We start from the raw sequence: 20,362 nt of genomic DNA, 5'->3' as shown, positions 1-20,362 counted from the left end.
CTTTCCCTGTGGAACTCTCCCTCCCCCTCTATCTCTCTCTATTCACCCCTCTTTCTCCCCTTGTGTCTCACTCTCCCCCCTCTCCCTCTATTCACCCCTCTGTCTCTCTCTCTATTCACTCCCCCATTCCCTCTGTCTCTCTCTCTATTCACCCCCCATCCCCTCTGTCTCTCTCTCTATTCACCCCCCCATCCCCTCTGTCTCTCTCTCTATTCACCCCCCCATCCCCTCTGTCTCTCTCTCTATTCACCCCCCATCCCCTCTGTCTCTCTCTCTATTCACCCCCCCATCCCCTCTGTCTCTCTCTCTATTCACCCCCCATCCCCTCTGTCTCTCTCTATTCACCCCCCATCCCCTCTGTCTCTCTCTCTATTCACCCCCCATCCCCTCTGTCTCTCTCTCTATTCACCCCCCATCCCCTCTGTCTCTCTCTCTATTCACCCCCATCCCCTCCGTCTCTCTCTCTATTCACCCCCCCACCCCCTCTGTCTCTCTCTCTCTATTCACCCCCCATCCCCTCTGCCTCTCTCTCTCTCTCTCTATTCACGCCCCCATCCCCTCTGTCTCTCTCTCTATTCACCCCCCCTCTGTCTCTCTCTCTCTATATTCACCCCCCCATCCCCTCTGTCTCTCTCTCTCTCTCTTCACCCCCCCATCCCCTCTGTCTCTCTCTCTCTATTCATCCCCCCCACCACCCCCCCACCACCCACCTTAGAGGAGTCAGGGGGCCGGCAGCGTTCCACACTGCAGCCTCGCCGGTCCGGCTGCACTCCTACTGCTGAGGGCTGAAGAGGGAGCATATCTCTACCATGCTCCCTCGCGGTTCCCACAATTCACAGCACGGATCCGACCCGGCGGCTCCAGCCTGGAACGCGGCCGCCGGCCCCCCTCTGAGTGTGCCACCGGACCGGCCACCCGGTGGCACATACTTGTGCAGCCCCCAAATGCCGCGGCCCACCGGGAAATTTCCCGGTATCCCGGTGGGCCAGTCCGGCCCTGGGTACATTAGCCAATCACAGCGGCTCAGGCATAAACACTCCCCTTTGTACAAGCAAACGCCTCCTCTCTATCCTGGAGATAATTGAGAAGAAATCCAATTATCTCCATGGATAGAGGCAAAACGTCATTTTAAATGATACAATAAAAATACATAACATTTAATAACTGTAAAACTACCGTTTGTATTCAGTACATATAACGTATCCCCAGCCTAGATCTGAGCGCACATTATTACCGAATGGTAGTACACACAGTTCAATCGCCATGGAGCCAAAGTCTTTCACACTGTTCTTTCATTTCTTTCAGTATACGAATGGCTCCATGGGATGGCTATCTGGGTTAAGTCCATTCATGAAATAAAAGTCCCGAACGGACCGGTGTTCGTATGCCAGATGACAAAGAAGGGCGGTCGGCGGTTTCAGCGGTGTTCGGGAGAAAAAGTGTCCGTTTTGGGTTCCATAAGTTTGTCGACGAACACCGCTGTTCATTCATGCGTCTAAGATGGCCGCCGCCTTGTGGTCGGCATACGAACGACGACCACCCAGCATACGGTTTCAATTAAGAGGTGTCTGCGGTTAACCACAATGTTCTAATTGAGGCCAATAGGTTAACCAGCAGCACACTTCTCTTCTGGGTGGCCGGCCGTTTGGCAGTTTGTTCGGTAGATTAAAAAATAAACGAACGGGGAAGTACAGGCAGGCAATTACACAAATCCACACGAATCAACCGGGATAGCAATATAGGTCTAAGACAGAGGGATCTGTCACATGTAAAATATTATATAAATATATTTGTTGAATTTTAAAAAATAAATATATATATATATATATATATATATATATATACACACACATATATGTATTTATAATGTCATTCTAAATATATTTTGATTTAAATATATATTTATATTATAGAAACATAGAATGTGATGGCAGATAAGAACCATTCGGCCCATCTAGTCTCCCCAATTTTCTAAATAATTTCATTAGTCCCTGGCCTTAACTTATAGTTAGGATAGCCTTATGCATTTCCCACGCATGCTTAAACTCCTTTACTGTGTTAACATCTACCACTTCAGCTGGAAGGCTGTTCCATGCATCCACTACCCTCTCAGTAAAGTAATACTTCCGGATAATATTTCTAAACCTTTGCCCCTCTAATTTAAAACTATGTCCTCTTGTTGTGGTAGTTTTTCTTCTTTTAAATATGGCCCTCTCCTTTACTGTGTTGATTCCCTTTATGTATTTAATTGTGTCTATCATATCCCCCCTGTCTCGTCTTTTCTCCAAGCTATACATGTTAAGTTCCTTTAACCTTTCCTGGTAAGTTTTATCCTGCAATCCATGAACCAGTTTAGTCGCCCTTCTCTGAACTCTCTCTAAGGTATCAATATCCTTCTGAAGATACGGTCTCCAGTACTGCGTACAATACTCCAAGTGAGGTCTCACCAGTGTTCTGTACAATGACATGAGCACTTCCCTCTTTCTACTGCTAATAACTCTCCCTATATGTAACGGCACCCCGGGCATAAAAGGGTCAAACCGCTGTTTAGTCGATCTTCCCCTTCCAGACTCACAGGCACAGCTACTGTAGACACCAATCCACCGAACCGGAGAAGCATATGAATGCCGTACACATGCAACAACAGGCAAACCGGAACCATAGGAATGCTGTAAACAGCCAAATAGGAAAAACCATACGAATAGGTTTATACTCCTAGCAGTTAAACTGGAACATCATACAATAAATCCCCCCAAGAATGAGACAAGGCTCCGTTTTGAGGGTCAAGCAGGAACAGACAGAGCTGTGGGTTTATTGTTCTTATATAAACATTAGTACCACCCACAGGGTTTTGGAAAACAACCAATAAACACGTACAATACACTCAGACACTCCCACACAAAATCCTCCCCTCTGCCTGGGATACAATTACCTTACACAATGGGTAATGTATTTATCACAAGCCGAGAAATACAGTTTTTCCACATTATTCATAACTTTAAAAGTATGCATCACATTCACATAAACTTACATTTTCAGGATCAGCATACTCCAAATACGAACATATGTCAAAATTATACAAATTGGTCCAGTGGTTCAAAAGATAGATCGTAGTCCTTTGTGACCAGATGAAGCATGGCTTTTTTTCCCAAAACCAGTTCCACAGAGTCTTCTATCCTGGAGATAATTGGGAAGTAATCCAATTATCTCCAAGGACAGAGGCAAAACTCCATTGAACACATGGCAGCAAAAGACAACATTTTCATATACAGAAGTTGTCTCACAAACATTTAAATCAATCTATTTATACATTCACAAGTTAAGAATAATAAAATCGGTTATCCCTTTTAAATGAGATTAATTAAATTAACTCTTTGCATTAAAGGTCTCCAATGCTAAAAAGCACAATCAAAAAAGGTTTATCGGGTAATTGTGTCTGTAACTCTTTTTTAAGCAGGTGCCAATGCTTGTTGATAATGTGTCTTATTTCTTTTTAACTATCATTAAAATCAAAAACTAGGGGATATTCTCACTATTTTTACTCATTGCCTTGTTATTGTTTATCAGATCATCTTGATTCAACTTCCTACATTCTTCTTTAGCTTTTAAAACGAGCTGGCTGGGATAATCCTTTTGCATAGATCTTTCTGCCAATATTTCTGCCTGTTCATCATACACTTCCGTGCTTGTACAATTTCTCCTAATCCTTTGAAATTGACCCTTGGGTATATTGGTAAGCCATGTTGTGTAGTGCCCACTGTTGAATAATACATAATTGTTGGCATCCACCTTTGAAATTTTTTTTTCATTGTTTTAATTTCTCTGCCTTCAATGTATATATCTAGATCCAAATGAACCGCTTTATTCTTACTATACTGGCTGGTAAGGGAGATACCCCAATCATTATTATTTATTTTACTTAAAAATGCATCTAAAAGTTCTCAAGGCCCATCCCAAATAAAAATCAGGTCATCAATGTATCTTCGGTAGGAGACTAGGTTTGCCTCCCATTCAGGGCTATCATAAATAAAAGCTGTTTGTCCACCAGGTAGACCAATAGTATTGGGTATTGGCTCAATTTCTGCAAACCTTTCAAAATCTAAAGTGATGCTGTCATATGTGAAGGATACAGCGGATATTATAAAAGTTTTAAGGGGCAAAGAATGGAAGGATACATATGTTTTAGTAACTAGTGATGTGTCATCTTTGTATACATCAATTAGCATAATTTAGGATGTGAAATAGTGAAAAAGTGTCTAGAGGAATCTGGAAAATTTAGAACTAAACAAATAGATTTTCTTATGGACAGTATTTATTGGACACTAACCAATAATTATTTATTTTTAATTCCAAATTTTATTTGCAAGAACAGGGTACGCCTATGGGGGCCAGGTTTGCCCCCACAAATGTATTTAGGTCAGGCTGGGAAAAAGCTTTGTGTTTGTGTTCCTGACCCTGTAGCAGCGTTTCCCAATTGGTGTTCCACGGCATTTTGCCACATCCAAGATGGCCGCTGCTATCTGCTGTTACCAGAAGGTAGGAACCAGGAACCAGGTAGGAACCAGCAGAGATCGCGCAACCGCGATCTCATAAGAGATGCGATCTTAAGCCCGCCTTGCTGTGCCATCAGCCTTGCCGTAAGGCTTAAGGACACATTGCCATCAGAGCCCGCCCTGCCGACCGTCCTGCCATCAGTCAGCCACTTAAGGACTTAGCTCGTCCATGAGAGAGCCCGCCCAGCAGTCAGCCAGTTCTGCCATCAGCTATTTTCTATCACTTATGGTAGAGGAGTGATAGAGAGTGGATCTGTTATTTAAAGCTCTGTTATTGCCAGATAGAAAGCTCTGTTAGGTAGGGACATAGAAATCTGTTAGGTAGGGACATTGAAAGGCTCTGTCAGGGCTTTTAAAGACTTTGTCAGGGGCATTGAAATACTCTGTCAGGGGCATTGAAAGACTGTCAGTGGCATTGAAAGACTCTTTGAGGGGCATTGAAATTCTCTGCTAAGGACATCAAAAGGCTCTGTCAGGGGCATTGAAAGATTCTGTCAGGGGGCATTGAAATACTCTTTGAGGGGCACTGAAATACTCTTTGAGGGGCATTGAAATTCTCTGCTAGGGACATCAAAAGGTTCTGTCAGGGGCATTGAAGGATTCTATCAGTGGGCATTGAAATACTCTTTGAGGGGCATTGAAAGACTCTGTCAGGGGCACTGATAGACTCTGACTGGGCACTGAAAAGCTCTTTCAGGGGCACTGAAAGACTCTGCCAGGGGCATTGAAAGACTCTTTCAGAGGCATTGAAAGACTGTCAGGGGGCATTGAAATATTCTTTCAGAGGCATTGAAAGACTGTCAGGGGCACTGAAAGACTCTGTCTGGGGCATTGAAAAACTCTGTCAGGGGCACTGTCTGAAATACTCTTTGAGGGGCATTAAAATACTGTTTTAGGGGCACTGAAAAACTCTGTCAGGGGCACTGAAAGACTCTGTCAGGGGCATTGAAATTCTCTGATAGGGACATCAAAAGGCTCTGTCAGGGGCATTGAAAGATTCTGTCAGGGGCATTGAAAGATTCTGTCAAGGGTCATTGAAATACTATTTGAGGGGCATTGAAATATTCTGTCAGGGGCACTGAAAGACTCTGTCAGGGGCACTGAAAGACTCTGTCAGGGGCACTGAAAGACTCTGCCAGGGGCACTGAAAGACTCTGCCAGGGGCATTGAAATTCTCGTCAGGGGCATTGAAATACTCTTTGAGGGGCACTGAAAGACTCTGCTAGGGACATTGAAAGGCTCTGTAAGGGACATTAAAATACTCTGTCAGGGGCATTGAAAGACTCTGTCAGGGGCATTGAAATTCTCTGCTAGGGACATCAAAAGGCTCTGTCAGGGGCATTGAAAGATTCTGTCAAGGGGCATTGAAATACTCTTTGAGGGGCATTTAAATATTCTGTCAGGGGCATTCAAATACTCTTGGAGGGGCATTGAAAGACTCTGTCAGGGGCACTGAAAGACTCTGCCAGGGGCACTGAAAGACTCTGCTAGGGTCATTGAAAGGCTCTGTAAGGGACATTAAAAGACTCTGTCAGGGGCATTGAAAGACTCTGTAAGGGACATTAAAAGACTCTGTAAGGGGCATTGAAAGACTCTGTCAGGGGCATTGAAAGACTCTGTAAGGGACATTAAAAGACTCTGTAAGGGACATTAAAAGACTCTGTAAGGGGCATTGAAAGACTCTGTCAGGGGCATTGAAAGACTCTGTAAGGGACATTAAAAGACTCTGTAAGGGACATTAAAAGACTCTGTAAGGGGCATTGAAAGACTCTGCCAGGGGCACTGAAAGACTCTGCTAGGGTCATTGAAAGGCTCTGTAAGGGACATTAAAAGACTCTGTCAGGGGCATTGAAAGACTCTGTAAGGGACATTAAAAGACTCTGTAAGGGACATTGAAAGACTCTGCCAGGGGCACTGAAAGACTCTGCTAGGGTCATTGAAAGGCTCTGTAAGGGACATTAAAAGACTCTGTCAGGGGCATTGAAAGACTCTGTAAGGGACATTAAAAGACTCTGTAAGGGGCATTGAAAGACTCTGTCAGGGGCATTGAAAGATTCTGTCAGGGGCCAAAAACTGTTAACTGTATTTTTGAAAGTGTTCAAATCTTTTTGCTCCACGTCTAACCAAAAATCCTGCATACGTTTAGTTCTTTCTAAGAGCGTTATCAAAATCAGCCTCCTTTTCAGTCAGATCAACAATCTGTATTGTTTCAAAGTGTTCAAATCTTTTTTTTTATTTTTATTTTTACCAATAAACAACCATGAATTTGGAAAGCTGGTTAAAGCAGGGAACTCTTCAGAGAAAAATTATTACTACTTCTGCTTGTTCGGCACTTATAGAAACTGAGAAAGAAGATATAAGTAAAAATCCTGAAAACATGCCCGAAATAGTTGTATCTACTGTTCTTCAAATAGCAGAGACAAGTGACAAGTCAAAAAAAAAAAAAGGAAAAGCACACAATGCTAGCCAATCTTCTTCTCAAACAAAGAAGAGAAAATATGATGATAGCTACTTGTCATTTGGATTCACTAGTGCCAGAAATGAAGATTTTCCTGAAGCACAATGCGTACTTTGCAATAAAATATTGCCAAACAGTTCATTAGCAAACGGCTAAATTACATGGTCATTTTGAGCAAAACCGCGCAGAGTACAAAGATAAAGACATTGACTTTTTTAAGCGAAATCTAAATGAGTAACAGAAGAGTAAACAATTTATGAGCAAAAAATTTCAACATGCTAATGAAAAAGCCACAGAGGCTTCTTACGGAGTGAGTTACCGCATAGCACTTGCAGGAGAAGCACACACACAATTGGGGAATCACTAATAAAACCATGTGCAAAAGAAATAGTGTCATGTATTTTAAGTGAGAAGTTGATCTAAAAAAATTGAAGCTGTGCCACTTTCCAACAACACAGTTTTGCGCCGTATTCATGATCTTGCTGATGACATCCATACTGAACTAATTTCTCGACTGCATCAATGTGATGGGTACTCGCTGCAATTAGACAAAGCCACAGATGTTGCAGGACTTTCAGTTTTTTTGGTTTTTGTTAGATATCATTTTGACAAACAGATTGAAGAAGACTTGCTTCTGTGTGAAACTTTAAATACTCATACCACTGGTGAGAACATCTTTAATAACTATATCCAAACGTTCATGAACGCACACAGTATAATTTGGGATAAATGTGTAGATGTGTGCAGTGATGGTGCCAAAGCAATGGTTGGGAAAGTGGCCGGCGCTGTGACACGAATAAGAAATGTAGCGAAAAACAGCACCTGTTCTCAGTGTGTTCTTCACAGACATGCACCGCTAGCTAAAAATATTTCAATCTCACTTAAAACTGTGCTTGATGAATCGGTCCAGATTATTAATTTTATAAAAAGTCGACCATTACAGTCCGGACTATTTAAAATAATATGTGAAGATATGGGTAGTCGCCACTCTGCTCTGCTTTTGCATTCAGAAGTCCGCTGGCTATCACGTGGTAAAGTCCTTGTTAGAATGTTTGAATTGCGTCAGGAGTTTTGTAGATTTTGAGAATCTGATCGCTATAACTTCTGACGGTCAACTAAGTCTAAAATTTAAAGAAGTTTCTCTTATTGCTTTTTGGGGTGATTTACGCGAAGAATACCCAGAATTGTCCAAGCGGGCAATCAAAGTTCTGTTGCCATTCGCTGGATTCTCGCTCTACTCTGCAACAAAAACAAAGTATCAAAATCGACTTGACGCAACTGCAGACATGCGAATACAATTGTCAACAATTAAACCAGATATACAAAGAATTTGCCAGCAAAAGAGAACATTACACTCTGCTCATTAAAAGGTTTCCGCTGCGTTGTTCTGCGCTACTCTACGGCACACATTATTTTGTAGGGGTTCCAAAGTTTTGCTATACCATGTCAAAGGGTTCCAATGGGAAAATGAATTGGGAAACCCTGCCCTATAGTGATCCTTTAACATTGTTTCATATATTAGTTTAATCTCTAGTAGCTGCCTTTCTTCAGCCATTTGATGTAATGAAAAGCAACTAATTCGTTCAACCAGGAGTTTATACAACTGTAGCAATTTTTTGTTACATCCTGGTAGACACCCAACAATTATCTCCTTACACACTAAATTCTCTACATAGGTACCTATCTTTGGTCACTACTCTTCCTGTATATATTTATCCCCTGTATATATTTCTTTAACCCCTTGTATTCCTGTGTCTTTAGGATATTTATTCCCTTTTTTTTTTTTTTTAACAATACTGATTAAACGTTATATTTTATGTGTAAAATGTATTTAGGAATTTATCTGTACTAGGACAGATTATGTTCTCTCGCTCTCTACATTTAAACTTTTGTGAAGGGTTAACCCCTCTATTCTGTCCTCACTACATATATTAGCAGCTTCAATTTACTTTTGTTCATGTTCATATAATGTTCATCTTCACAACTGGAATAGTCGGTTACACAACTTCCTGTCATTCAGTTAGCTGGCAAGAGGTATTTGTCACTGACAGTTTTTGTGTTTATGACAGGACAGTTTCATGGCTGTTTTTGTTATGTCAGGTTAGCTCACGCCCTCCCACCAGGATGGACGGGGTTCCACAACCAACAGCATCATGCCACCTGTCTTACACAGAAGCTCCACTTTCAATTAAATTAAATTTACCTGAACTCAGTGTTTATGAGTTAGTAACTGGATAGTGTCAAATTACATTCCATCCGCTTTCAGCTTCATTCAATTATCTTGTTTCACAGCAGTGTTTGTACAACCTCATTGAGTGAAGTCTGACAGATTGTGGTTTGACTCACGAGAAGATGTTTCCTGTCCTTTTTCTGGTAGTCCTTCAGGCCCCTACCATCTATTCAGGTGAGTATAGCATATAGAATATTTCTATACTAGATAGTTCTACTGGTAAAACAGAGATAGAATAAGTAATTATTGTGTGTAGTGGTACTGTCGTGGTAATTTCACCATTTGGGGACATTAACATGCTTCACAGGAGTTCACACTATGTGTCTAAATGTATTATTACACACCTGCATACTCTTGTCCTTCTCTTCACCTGACAGATTTATGTCATAGACTACCCTACGACTACTTGAGAATTCCCCTCCTCGTTTCTCTATTCCATTTACCATCTCTCCTTATAAAGGCCCGGACTCTCCCTTACTAGAATTTCTGTTACAGTTTACTATCATCATTTTACTAAACCTCCCACCTGCTTGTGTATTAAAGTGCTGTTTAGCCAGGTTGACCTCCAATAGTAAGGTCTTTGTGGCTAGTGTATGTATTATGGCTGCCGCCCAAGTTCTGACTGTGAATACAAAGTTTTATATTTTATAAAGTTTTTATATTTACTTTTATTTATCTGTGAGACCAGTAGGCTGTGCAATATATAACATATATCATACAGAGTGTGTAACACACAGAGGTTGGTTTCTCACACAGTTTACTATTGTGACTGGTAAACAGGCCGATCCTCTCGATTACCTGAGATCTACAGCGTTATTCACTAAAGTGGGAATTCAAGGTGAATTTATAGTAAATTTCACATCTAAGGTCAGAATAGCCGAACTGGAAACATTCTCTAAGTCAGCCATCCATTCAGTTCGGCTACTCTGGCCCTTAAATTTGAATTTCACCTTGAATTGTCACTTTACTGAATAACTTTTCTAATTGACAGTTACTTTAGCACTGATATAAAATTACAGAAGAGAATATACTTAGGGATAATCCTTGGTGATATAATCCCTTAGGATAGAAGTGGGATTAAAAACTTTTATTATCTAGTTCTGACTTTTCATATGTAATGCATGCACGCACATCGACAGAGTCCCTTCCACCCATGTCTCCCACCCCTTTTCCATCCATGTCCCCAAACCCTTTCCGTCCATGTATCCCCCCCTCCCCTCCATACCCCTACCATACCCCTACCCTTTTTAACCATATCTCTCTCTCTTTGTCCCCTAACCCCTTGCATCAATGTTCCCCTCATCTCCATGTCCCCTAACCCATTCAATCCATGTCTACCTCCCCCTTCCATCCATATCATCTTCCTCTCCATGTGCCCCTATCCATTTCATCCATGTCTCTCTCCCCTCCTTGTCTCCTATCCCCTTTCATCCATGTTCCCCTTCTCTCCATGTTGCCCTACCCTCCATGTCCCCTTGCCTTTCTCTCCATGTTCCCCTACCATTCCAACCTTCTTCCCTCCATGTCCCCTTACCCCTTCACTCCATGTTCCCCTACGATTCCAGTCTTCTTCCCTCCATGTCCCCTTACTCCTTTACTCCATGTTCCCCTACCATTCCAGTCTTCTTCCCTCCATGTCCCCTTACCCCTTCACTCCATGTTCCCCTACCATTCCAGTCTTCGTCCCTCCATGTCCCCTTACCCCTTCTCTCCATGTTTCCCTACCATTGCTGTCCCCTTGCCCCTTCTCTCCATGTCCCCCTACCATCCTTGTCCTCCTCCTCTCCATGTCCCCTTGCCCTCCCCTCCATGTCCACCTACCATTCATGTCCGGCTCTCCAAGTTCCTCTACCATTTCTGCCCCCTCCCCTCCATGACCCCTTGACCCTTCTCTCCACGTCCCCCTCTCTCTCTCCCTCTTTCTCCAAATGGTAGGCAGCCTGTCAGTCACAGTTACAGTTAGATGCCCCCTCTAATCCATGTCCCACTCCTCTCTATGTCCCCCTTGGCCTTTTCTCCATGTCCCCTTGCCCTCCCCTCCATGTTCCCCTACCATTTCTGTCCCCCTCCCCTCCATGTCTACTTGCCATTTTCTCCATGTTTGCCTACTATTCCTGTCTCCTTGCCCCTTCTCTCCAAATTCCTCTACCATTTCTGCCCCCTCCCCTTCATTTCCTCTTGCCCTTTCTCTCCATGTCCCCCTCTCTCTCTCCCTCTTTCTCCAAATGGTAGGCAGCCACAGTTACAGTTAGTTGTTATCTGTCCAGGCAGGGGAGGAGGGATTTTCCACGTCCAGCGGAGTGCCCTGCCTCTTTCACACTGAGCGCCAGGTAGTCACGTGACACCGGGCACTCCTACGCAGAGCGGGATGCACTCCCGAAGCTAGCATAGTGTGCGTGTAGTTCCTTTATGGAGCCGCACGCTGCCTGCAGACAGAGGGAGCGCAGAAATCTCTTTATTTTTGTGCACCAGGTGGGGGCCGGCTTCGCTAATGGTTCGGCGAACTTGTTAAATTTAAGCAACAGGTTCGCATGAACCGGTGCGAACTAGCTGAATCTCACCACTACCGTAGGACTCTTTTTTTCACATCTTTCCTCACATTTTGTTTTTTCACCTTTTATTTTATTTTGTTGTGTGTGACTGCACTTATGAATGGATTAGTCATTTAATAGAGTGTTTATATATTTATTTTTAAATCTATATTGTGATATTACTTGTTCTGTAAAAAAGAAGGGAACATAAACAACCAAGAATTCGGTAGGAATTTTCTACCACATTATTCAAATAAAAAATGTGTTTTGTTTCTATCCTGTTTATCAAGTTAAGCAACATTCCTGTTTGTGTATCCACACCCTGCCCCCTGGCTGTTAATAATTAGATAGAAGCAGTGAGAGCATTATTATTTTATTATTTATATAGTGCCAGCAAATTCCATAGCACTGTACAATCTAATATAAAAGTCATAATAAAGACATGAACCCATTTTCTGTGAGGATTATTATTATATTGCTATCTCGTTCAAATAAGGGTTGCATTGCCTTCCTCAGCTTCTGTTGAACGACAATTCCCATAATCCTCTGCCAGACATAATCTGCGGAATTCTCACACTAACCCCTCTCAGGTGTAGTTAGTGTAAAAATATTTAATTGCAGTAAGGACGAAAAAAAATATCAATAATTCATGTTACTGTTTGTTTTGTTGCTGTGTGACTCTGTAATGTAATATGCATTGTGCGTGCTCCACAGCAATAACACCTACAAACTGTATCAATAACGTAGGCGTGTATCTGTATGAGATGTCACTGTGTGTGTGAATGCAGGGTTATTTTTCTATAGAGTGTTAGTTTGTGCTTTATATGAATGCAGAGGTGTGTGATTGGAGAGTTGGTGTATGTGTGTGTTAATAAATGGGTGCCATAAATAATAATATATAGTGTGTTTGGCACCTTCACTCACTCAGACACAGAAACCCACACAGACACAATTGCACTCTCATACACACATACATATTGACACCCTCAAATACAAACGTAATTATATCTTCAAAAACAGAAACACACAACCCCCCGCCCCCCCTAAAAAATAGTAAGGTGAGTATGAAATGTGTATTCTGTTCTCTGAGCCCACTTCACTCCTTGAAACGCTCTGTGTCTGGCTCATGGGGCTCCTGGCTAAAGCCTCCGCTGAAACTGAAGGTGGAGGAATGGGCTTCTGAAATCTAAAAATAAGTCCAGAAAAAAGGCCTAAGTTAATGTTTAAAACTTAACGATTAATTTCTAATCTTAAAACTGGCCACTGGGAGTCACAAAACTGCCCCAGTTAGTGACACAGTGCTAAAGCTACCAACCTCTGTGTATTGCTAGCAACTATGTTTCTTAAAGGAAGCTTCTGAAATAACTGCGTAACAATATCTTTAACTAATTATTTTATTTGCTGTGGTTTATTTAATTATCTTTCAAGGAAACTACAGTGTTAGGGATACAAATGTGTAACTGTGTACTCCTAACATTATAGTGTCTCATGGCAGTTTAGTTACCTTCCCTCTCGAGTCAATTAATAAGGTTAACACGCTGCGGTGGTCTCTCTGCAGCCAGCCTCAGAAATGATCTCAGCCAATTCAGTGATTTCCTGTAGGAAAGCATTGCGAGGTTAGAGCACATGGGCAGCAAAACACTGTGCTGCATTAGTCACATCACCTCTATGAGACCATCTGAGTAGTGACACTAGTGCCGGTCATTGTGACGGCCTTTGGAGCCTTTTTAACCCTTCACTGTAAACATTGCCGAACCTACAGAAACACAATGTTTTTACTTGTAGGATTAAAACCACAGGGACACAGCAAGCGGATCCCTTTAATGAGGTTAATTTGTCTGGACGCCTCTAGAATCTCTTAAAAGGGACACTCCAGGCTCCCAGACCACTTCTGCCCATTGGAGTGGTATGGGTGCCAACTCCCACTACCCTTAACCTTGCAAGTGTAATTATTGCAGTTTTCATAAACTGCAATAATCACCTTGCAGGGTTAACTCCTCCTCTAGTGGCTGTCTAATAGATAGCCACTAGAGGGCACTTCTGTGTTCATAGAACACGGAAAGTGTGCTATAACGTCACTGGACGTCCTCACGCTATGTGAGGACCTCCAGCGTTGCTGAAATCCCCATAGGAAAGCATTGAAAGCATTATTCAATGCTTTCCTATGGGGAGGTCTAATGTGTGTGCACGGCATTGCCGTGCATGTGCATTAGGTCTCCCCTGCCGCCGGCCGCGCATGCTCAATAGGACGTTATCTGGCGGGGAAGGAGCGTAGGCGGAGCCTGATCCAGCGCCAAGGGACATCGGCGCTGGATACAGGTAAGTCACTGAAGGGGTTTTGACCCCTTCAGCAACCTGGGATGAGTGGGAGGAAGAGGGGGCGTATAGTGCCAGGAAAACGGTTGGTTTTCCTGGCACTGGAGAGTCCCTTTAAGAAATTGACAGGGTTATTCACTACAGTGAGAATTCAAAGTGAATTAAAAACGAATTTCAAATTTAAGGCAGCCATGCTTTCAGTTCAGCTATTTTGGCCTAAAATCTTAAAATCACTTTGAATTCTCACTTTCCCTCAGTATATAGAACGGTGCTAGTTTCAGCGTTGTGTGACGGCTTGGAACATGCTAGTGACCCCTAGTGGCCATTTTTCAGATTATAAAATAAAATGTAAGTTTTATTAATGTCATTACAGACTTTCCTGCATCTCTATATTTTATTTTCAGGTCACTCTCTCCAGTATTATCACACGGCAGTCTCAGCTCCAGGACATGGGCTACCGGAGTACATTTCTGTTGGCTATGTGGACGGGATACAGATTAAAACATACAGCAGCGACATCGGCCGGGCTGTTCCTGTGACTCCGTGGATGGAGAGACTGGGACCCGATTACTGGGAGGGAGAGACAGAGATCAACAAAGAAGCTGAGGCTACACACAAACTCAATGTGAGGATAGCAATGCATCGCTATAACCAGACTGGAGGTGAGACATGTGGCAATGTTTAAGTGCAGACATTGTTTATGTGTTTAATATCACAATGCATCCATCCATCAGGGCCGGACTGGCCCACCGGGATACCGGGAAATTTCCCGGTGGGCCGCGGCACCTGGGGGCTGCTCTGGCAATGTATGTGCCACCGGGTGGCCGGTCCGGTGGCACATACTCTGAGCCGCCGGACCGGGTGGCTGCCTCGCCGGTCCGGCGGCATTTCTAATGCTGGGGGCTGAGCCTGAAGGAGGAGGGAGGAGCATGTCTCTGTACCATGCTCCCTCGCGGTTCCCACAATTCACAGCACAGGAACCGCGAGGGAGCATGGTACAGAGACATGCTCCTCCCTCCTCCTTCAGGCTCAGCCCCCAGCATTAGAAATGCCGCCGGACCGGCGAGGCTGTAGCGTGGAACGCGCTTCCCGCCCTGACTCCTCTTAGGTAGGTGCAAGAAAGTGCAAGAAGGGGAGGGAGAATGGGTGGGGGGTGCAAGAAAGAGACATAGGGGAGGGAGAATGGGGGGGTGCAAGAAAGTGACAGAAGGGGAGGGAGAATGGGTGGGGGGGTGCAAGAAAGAGACAGAGCGGGAGGGAGAATGGGTGGGGGGGGTGCAAGAAAGAGACAGAGGGGGAGGGAGAATGGGTGGGGGGGTGCAAGAAAGAGACAGAGGGGGAGGGAGAATGGGTGGTGGGGGGTGCAAGAAAGAGACAGAAGGGGAGGGAGAATGGGGGGTGCAAGAAAGACAGAGGGGGAGGGAGAATGGGGGGTGCAAGAAAGTGACAGAAGGGGAGGGAGAATGGGTGGGGGGTGCAAGAAAGAGACAGAGGGGGTGCAAAAAAGAGACAGGGGGGTGCAAGAAAGAGATGGGGGGGGTGAAAGAAAGAGACAGAGGGGGAGGGAGAGTGCCACAGGAAAAGGAGGGAGAATAGAGAGACAGAGGGGGGAGAATAGAGAGACAGAGGGGGAGGGAGAGTGCCACAGGGAAAGGAGGGAGAAAGAGGCAGAGGGGGGAGAATAGAGAGACAGGGGAAGAGATATGTGGGAGAGAGAGAGAGAGAGACACATGGAAAGGGGGAGAGAGACAGAGGGGAAGAGATATGTGGGGGAGAGAGACAGATGGGAAGAGATGTGTGGGGGAGAGAGAGACACATAGAAAGGGGGGAGAGAGACAGAGGGGAAGAGATATGTGGGGGAGAGAGAGGGAAAGGGGGGAAGAGACAGAGGGGAAGAGAGATGTGGGGAAGAGAGATGTGGGGGAGAGAGACACAGGGAAAGGGAGGAGAAAGAGGGGAAGAGAGATGTGGAGGAGAGGGAGACACAGGGAAAGGGGGGGAGACAGAGACAGAGGGGAAGAGAGAGACAGGGAGAAAGGAGAGAGACACACAAGGGGAGGGGGAAGAGAGAAACAGAGGGAGAAAGGAGAGACACACACAAGGGGAGGGGGAGAAAGGCAGAGGGGGAAGAGAGAGACTGGGAAGGAGAGGGGAGACTCCTCTCCCCCCCCCCACCCCCCCACGAGGCTCTCCCCTGGTGGTCGCAGTGTTGAAAGTGAACTCTAGCCCCATAGACACACTACCCCCACACACACACCATACACATGCACACATTGCCCCCCACACACATTTAAAGCCCCCCACACACACATTCACAGCCCCCCCATACACACATTTCCCCACACACCCTACGCATTCACACACTACACCCCCCCCCCCACACACACACATACACTGAACCTTTCACACACACACTGCACCCCTCACACATTGCACCACTGCTCCTATACCCTACTACAGCCCCATATCCCAGCAGACCCCAGGTAAGTTGTCAAACTGTTCTTAACCCCTTAAGGACCAAACTTCTGGAATAAAATGGAATCATGACATGTCACACATGTCATGTGTCCTTAAGGGGTTTTAAACGGTTTGACTTCTTACTCTGTGAAGGGGTCCCGGCACTCCTTGCGCAATAACCACTACACAGAGCAGTACTGGTTATTGTACATGGATTTTTTTCCCCTCCCGGGATCAGGCTCTGGATCCTCCAATGGTATATGACATGTATATTAATGTGTGTATTAGTTATATACATATATATATACATACATACATATATATATATATACATACATACATACATACACACACACATATATATATATATATACACACATATATATATATATATATATATATATATATATATATATATATAAAATTATGCCTTTTATATTTACAATAACATATTTAAAGTGAAGCGCGCACCCACAGGACTTCAATATAAATAAGATAACGTCAATTTTTTACAGTTGTGCCATACATACATTCACTATTTCAGTCCCATTACCAAGCTTTCCTTAATATGTCAAGGTAGTTGGACTGAAACATTGATTACATGCACGTCTGCTTAAAATAAATCAGCACTTTTGTTTATTTTGAAGCCTATGAGTGCTTTTCTTTACGTTGGAGTAATAGTTTTTAATTTTAAGTTCTCTTTTCTAACTCTGTATCTGCACACTATGCTGGCGCGACGCATTATGGGGCTGGTAAATCTTTTTTTCCAGGGCTGCTTTTAATTCCCAGTCCGGCCCTGCCATCCATACTGAGCGGTATACAGTGTATCAGTGTGAGATAGCTGCCAATACTGGTATAATATATTAATACAGAGATAGCCCTATAGAACAGCAATGACAGCTGATAGAAATACATCTGTTATATAAACTAATATAAATCCAGCTTTAAATAGTAAATTCATACTTTTACTTTCCAAAAGGCGCTCAAATGCATAGTGTGTTTACATTGGATAAAGTCAGCTCCCTCCTAAATATAATTATAATTACCCAACTCATTCTGTCATCCTCATGGGTTATGGAAAGTGAATGTTCTCAAAATAAATACAGTCAAGAAAGGCTGTGGGTTATTTAAAGAAAGTAATGAAATACTTATTAACATAATAATTAAAAGTCACACAGTCAGTTACCATTAAGAATCCTTGTGATGATCCTGGGAAGTTCCTTCATGGACTGACGTTATATAAACACACAGTCAGTGCAACTTAGTGTCCAGCAAAACTGAAACATTCCAATCAGTAATTAGATATTAACGTTAGCCGCACTTACCTGGCTCTCTCTGTACCTGATAATCTGTCACAGGGAGAGGAGAATTTAGAGTGTTGTGTGTGAATTCAATGTGAAAATCAAATTTAAGGTCAAAATAGCCGAACTGGAAAAATTCTCCCAGTCAGCTTTGCTCTCAGTTTGACTACTTTGGCCTTGAATTTGATATTCACTCTGAATTCCCTGCAATTCTCACTTTAGTGAATAGCTCTGTATATGTTGGAGGAATATGCTGGTAACTTGTATTCCTGCATTAGACTCCGCACTCAGCCATAATGTTTCACATAATGACCAGAGATTCTCTGTAAAATATCTGCTGAGTGAGGTTACAGCAACAACTCAACACAGGGAAGAGGGGGTCATTACTAGGGGTGTAAAGTGAATTATAGCAATGGGATACATGATTTACCTTAATAATCCCTGTATCACTCTCTGTGTAACCCCAGTGTAACGTGTCTGTGCTGTTTGCAGGTCTCCATACATTCCAGGAGATGTACGGCTGTGAGCTGAGGGATGATGGCAGTATCGGGGGGTACTGGCAGTATGGGTATGATGGGAAGGATTTCCTGTATCTGGATACCGAGCGTGGGGTTTATATTCCGATCACAGACCAGGCTCAGCTCAGCGCACAGAGATGGAATAACCCAGAGCAGCGAGCGGGGGACAGAGCCCAGTATTACCTGCAGACTGAGTGTATTGAATGGCTGAATAAATACATTGAGTTTGGCAAGGAGGAGCTGGACAGGAGAGGTGAGCACAGAGTATACTATCTACAATCTGCAGTGTACAGAATGCTGTACGTACACCGCCCATAGCACACATAGCTGTATACATGGATCCAGATATAATGTTATTTACAGGCAGGTTAGAACATGGGCAGTCTAACCCGGACTGTAACAAGGTACAAGGTATGTATCTATATATATCTCTAGCACAATGTACTGGTCACATGGTATCAATATGGGAGTGAGCGCATCATCCATGATCAGCTCTGACACAGTTTGCTTTCAGGATAGATTATTACAGTATTTGCTGATCTAGACATGCTGCTCGCTATTCAGACTGTTACTATTGTTATCAGGTTAAAATGAGACTGTGTTATGTTATTTTTATTTCTTATAAACTTCTGCAATTATAAAATATCTATAAACCTCACACACTGTTTGTGTTAACCCCTTAAGGACACATGACATGTGTGACATGTCATGACTCCCTTTTATTCCAGAAGTTTGGTCCTTAAGGGGTTAATCAATTCCCATGAAATGCAGCAATATATTACTAACATACTAAGAGTTTTACAGCCAGGACACACGTTGTATCAGAAGACAGGAAATAGAAACCTTAGGAAGGAAACTTTAATAAATCTCCCCATTGTTTGTCTCTCCTCCTCTAATTACTGTCACTTTGAATTCCCGACAATTCCTACTTTACAATCCTGTGAAAATGGCCCAATTCTGTTTTTTAAATTGTTTTTTCTTTTCTCCTTTTGTAAAAATTGATTCCATATAGGTTTTTGTGTTATATATAAATACATCATCTGCCAATATCTTCCAATTGGTTAATGTGTTAATTAAAGGGGTATCTCCCAATTCTGGAGTAAGTGCAATGGAGGAGGAACACAAGCCCATTGAACAGCCAGGAATATTCAATTTCTTGAGTCACACAGCTTCTCATAGGATTTAATCAGATATTCGGGCAAACCAAAAATCTAGTTGTGCTTAACCTCCCCCCCCCCCCCCCCTTGAAGCACCAGAGGGGCCTAATAAAAGGGGAGGTAAACTGCAGTACAAATAATAGGACATAAACTATTCCTGTGTTATCACTGATGTCATATAGATGTAGAAGGTTGAGATAGTGACAATGATTTTAACTTGTTTCTTTAACATCAGTTCCCCCAGAGGTGAAGGTTTCCAGCCACCAATCAGATGGGGTCACAGAGCTTCAGTGTCAGGTGTACGGGTTTTACCCCCGGGATGTGGATGTGATTTGGAAGAGAAACGGTATAGAGATTCCATCAGATGAGGCCAAACAGGTCCTCCCCAATACTGATGGCACCTATCAGATCACAGTCACAGTGGAAGTACTGCCAGAGGAGGGGGTGATATACTCCTGCCATGTGGATCACCGCAGCCTGAATGAGACATTCATTGTGATGTGGGGTAAGTTGCATGAAAGATCAGTTAGTGTATCTGTCCTTATATGCAGTTATTTTTAAATCAGTTTCTTTCTTTCAAGTTTCTGTAATTTGATTAAATGCTTTGTTCCTACTTTTTATATCTTTCTGTCCTGCCCTGCTTTCCTGTTGTAACATATTAATTACAGAACAACATTGTGAGTCAGTATGGCCCTCCTTCACCCCATAATCTCCAAACAAAAGAAAAACTCTCTCAGGGACATTGAAGAAACTAAATAACCTATTTGTTGAAATATGCATAGGGATTTGGGAGGAGCGCAGGTAACTTGTTTCTTTGTTTTTTACTGTATGTATTGGGGCT

The 20,362-nt window shown here is 43.3% G+C and overlaps 1 protein-coding gene across 1 annotated transcript; it reads left to right on the top strand.

The window, feature by feature from the left end:
- Positions 1-9,360: 9,360 nt before the first annotated feature.
- LOC134572597 (H-2 class I histocompatibility antigen, Q9 alpha chain-like) lies at positions 9,361-20,131 on the top strand. The gene is made up of 4 exons (XM_063431660.1): positions 9,361-9,415; positions 14,493-14,750; positions 18,339-18,617; positions 19,757-20,131. The coding sequence occupies exons 1-4, from the start codon at positions 9,364-9,366 to the stop codon at positions 20,080-20,082; spliced, it is 915 nt and encodes a 304-aa protein (XP_063287730.1). The 5' UTR covers positions 9,361-9,363; the 3' UTR covers positions 20,083-20,131.
- The last annotated feature ends 231 nt before the right edge of the window (positions 20,132-20,362 follow it).

Source organism: Pelobates fuscus, chromosome 9 (genome assembly GCF_036172605.1).
Source record: "Pelobates fuscus isolate aPelFus1 chromosome 9, aPelFus1.pri, whole genome shotgun sequence".
Lineage (NCBI taxonomy): Eukaryota > Metazoa > Chordata > Amphibia > Anura > Pelobatidae > Pelobates > Pelobates fuscus.
Note: the sequence above shows the minus strand (reverse complement) of the source record. Positions and strands in the feature narration are given on the sequence as shown.

Excerpts from the sequence above, each read along its gene's own strand:
- LOC134572597 (XM_063431660.1), top strand. The coding sequence starts at position 9,364 with ATGTTTCCTGTCCTTTTTCTGGTAGTCCTTCAGGCCCCTACCATCTAT. Across the intron at positions 9,416-14,492 it reads GGCCCCTACCATCTATTCAG|GTCACTCTCTCCAGTATTAT; the intron begins GTGAGTATAGCA and ends TTTTATTTTCAG. Across the intron at positions 18,618-19,756 it reads GGAGGAGCTGGACAGGAGAG|TTCCCCCAGAGGTGAAGGTT; the intron begins GTGAGCACAGAG and ends CTTTAACATCAG.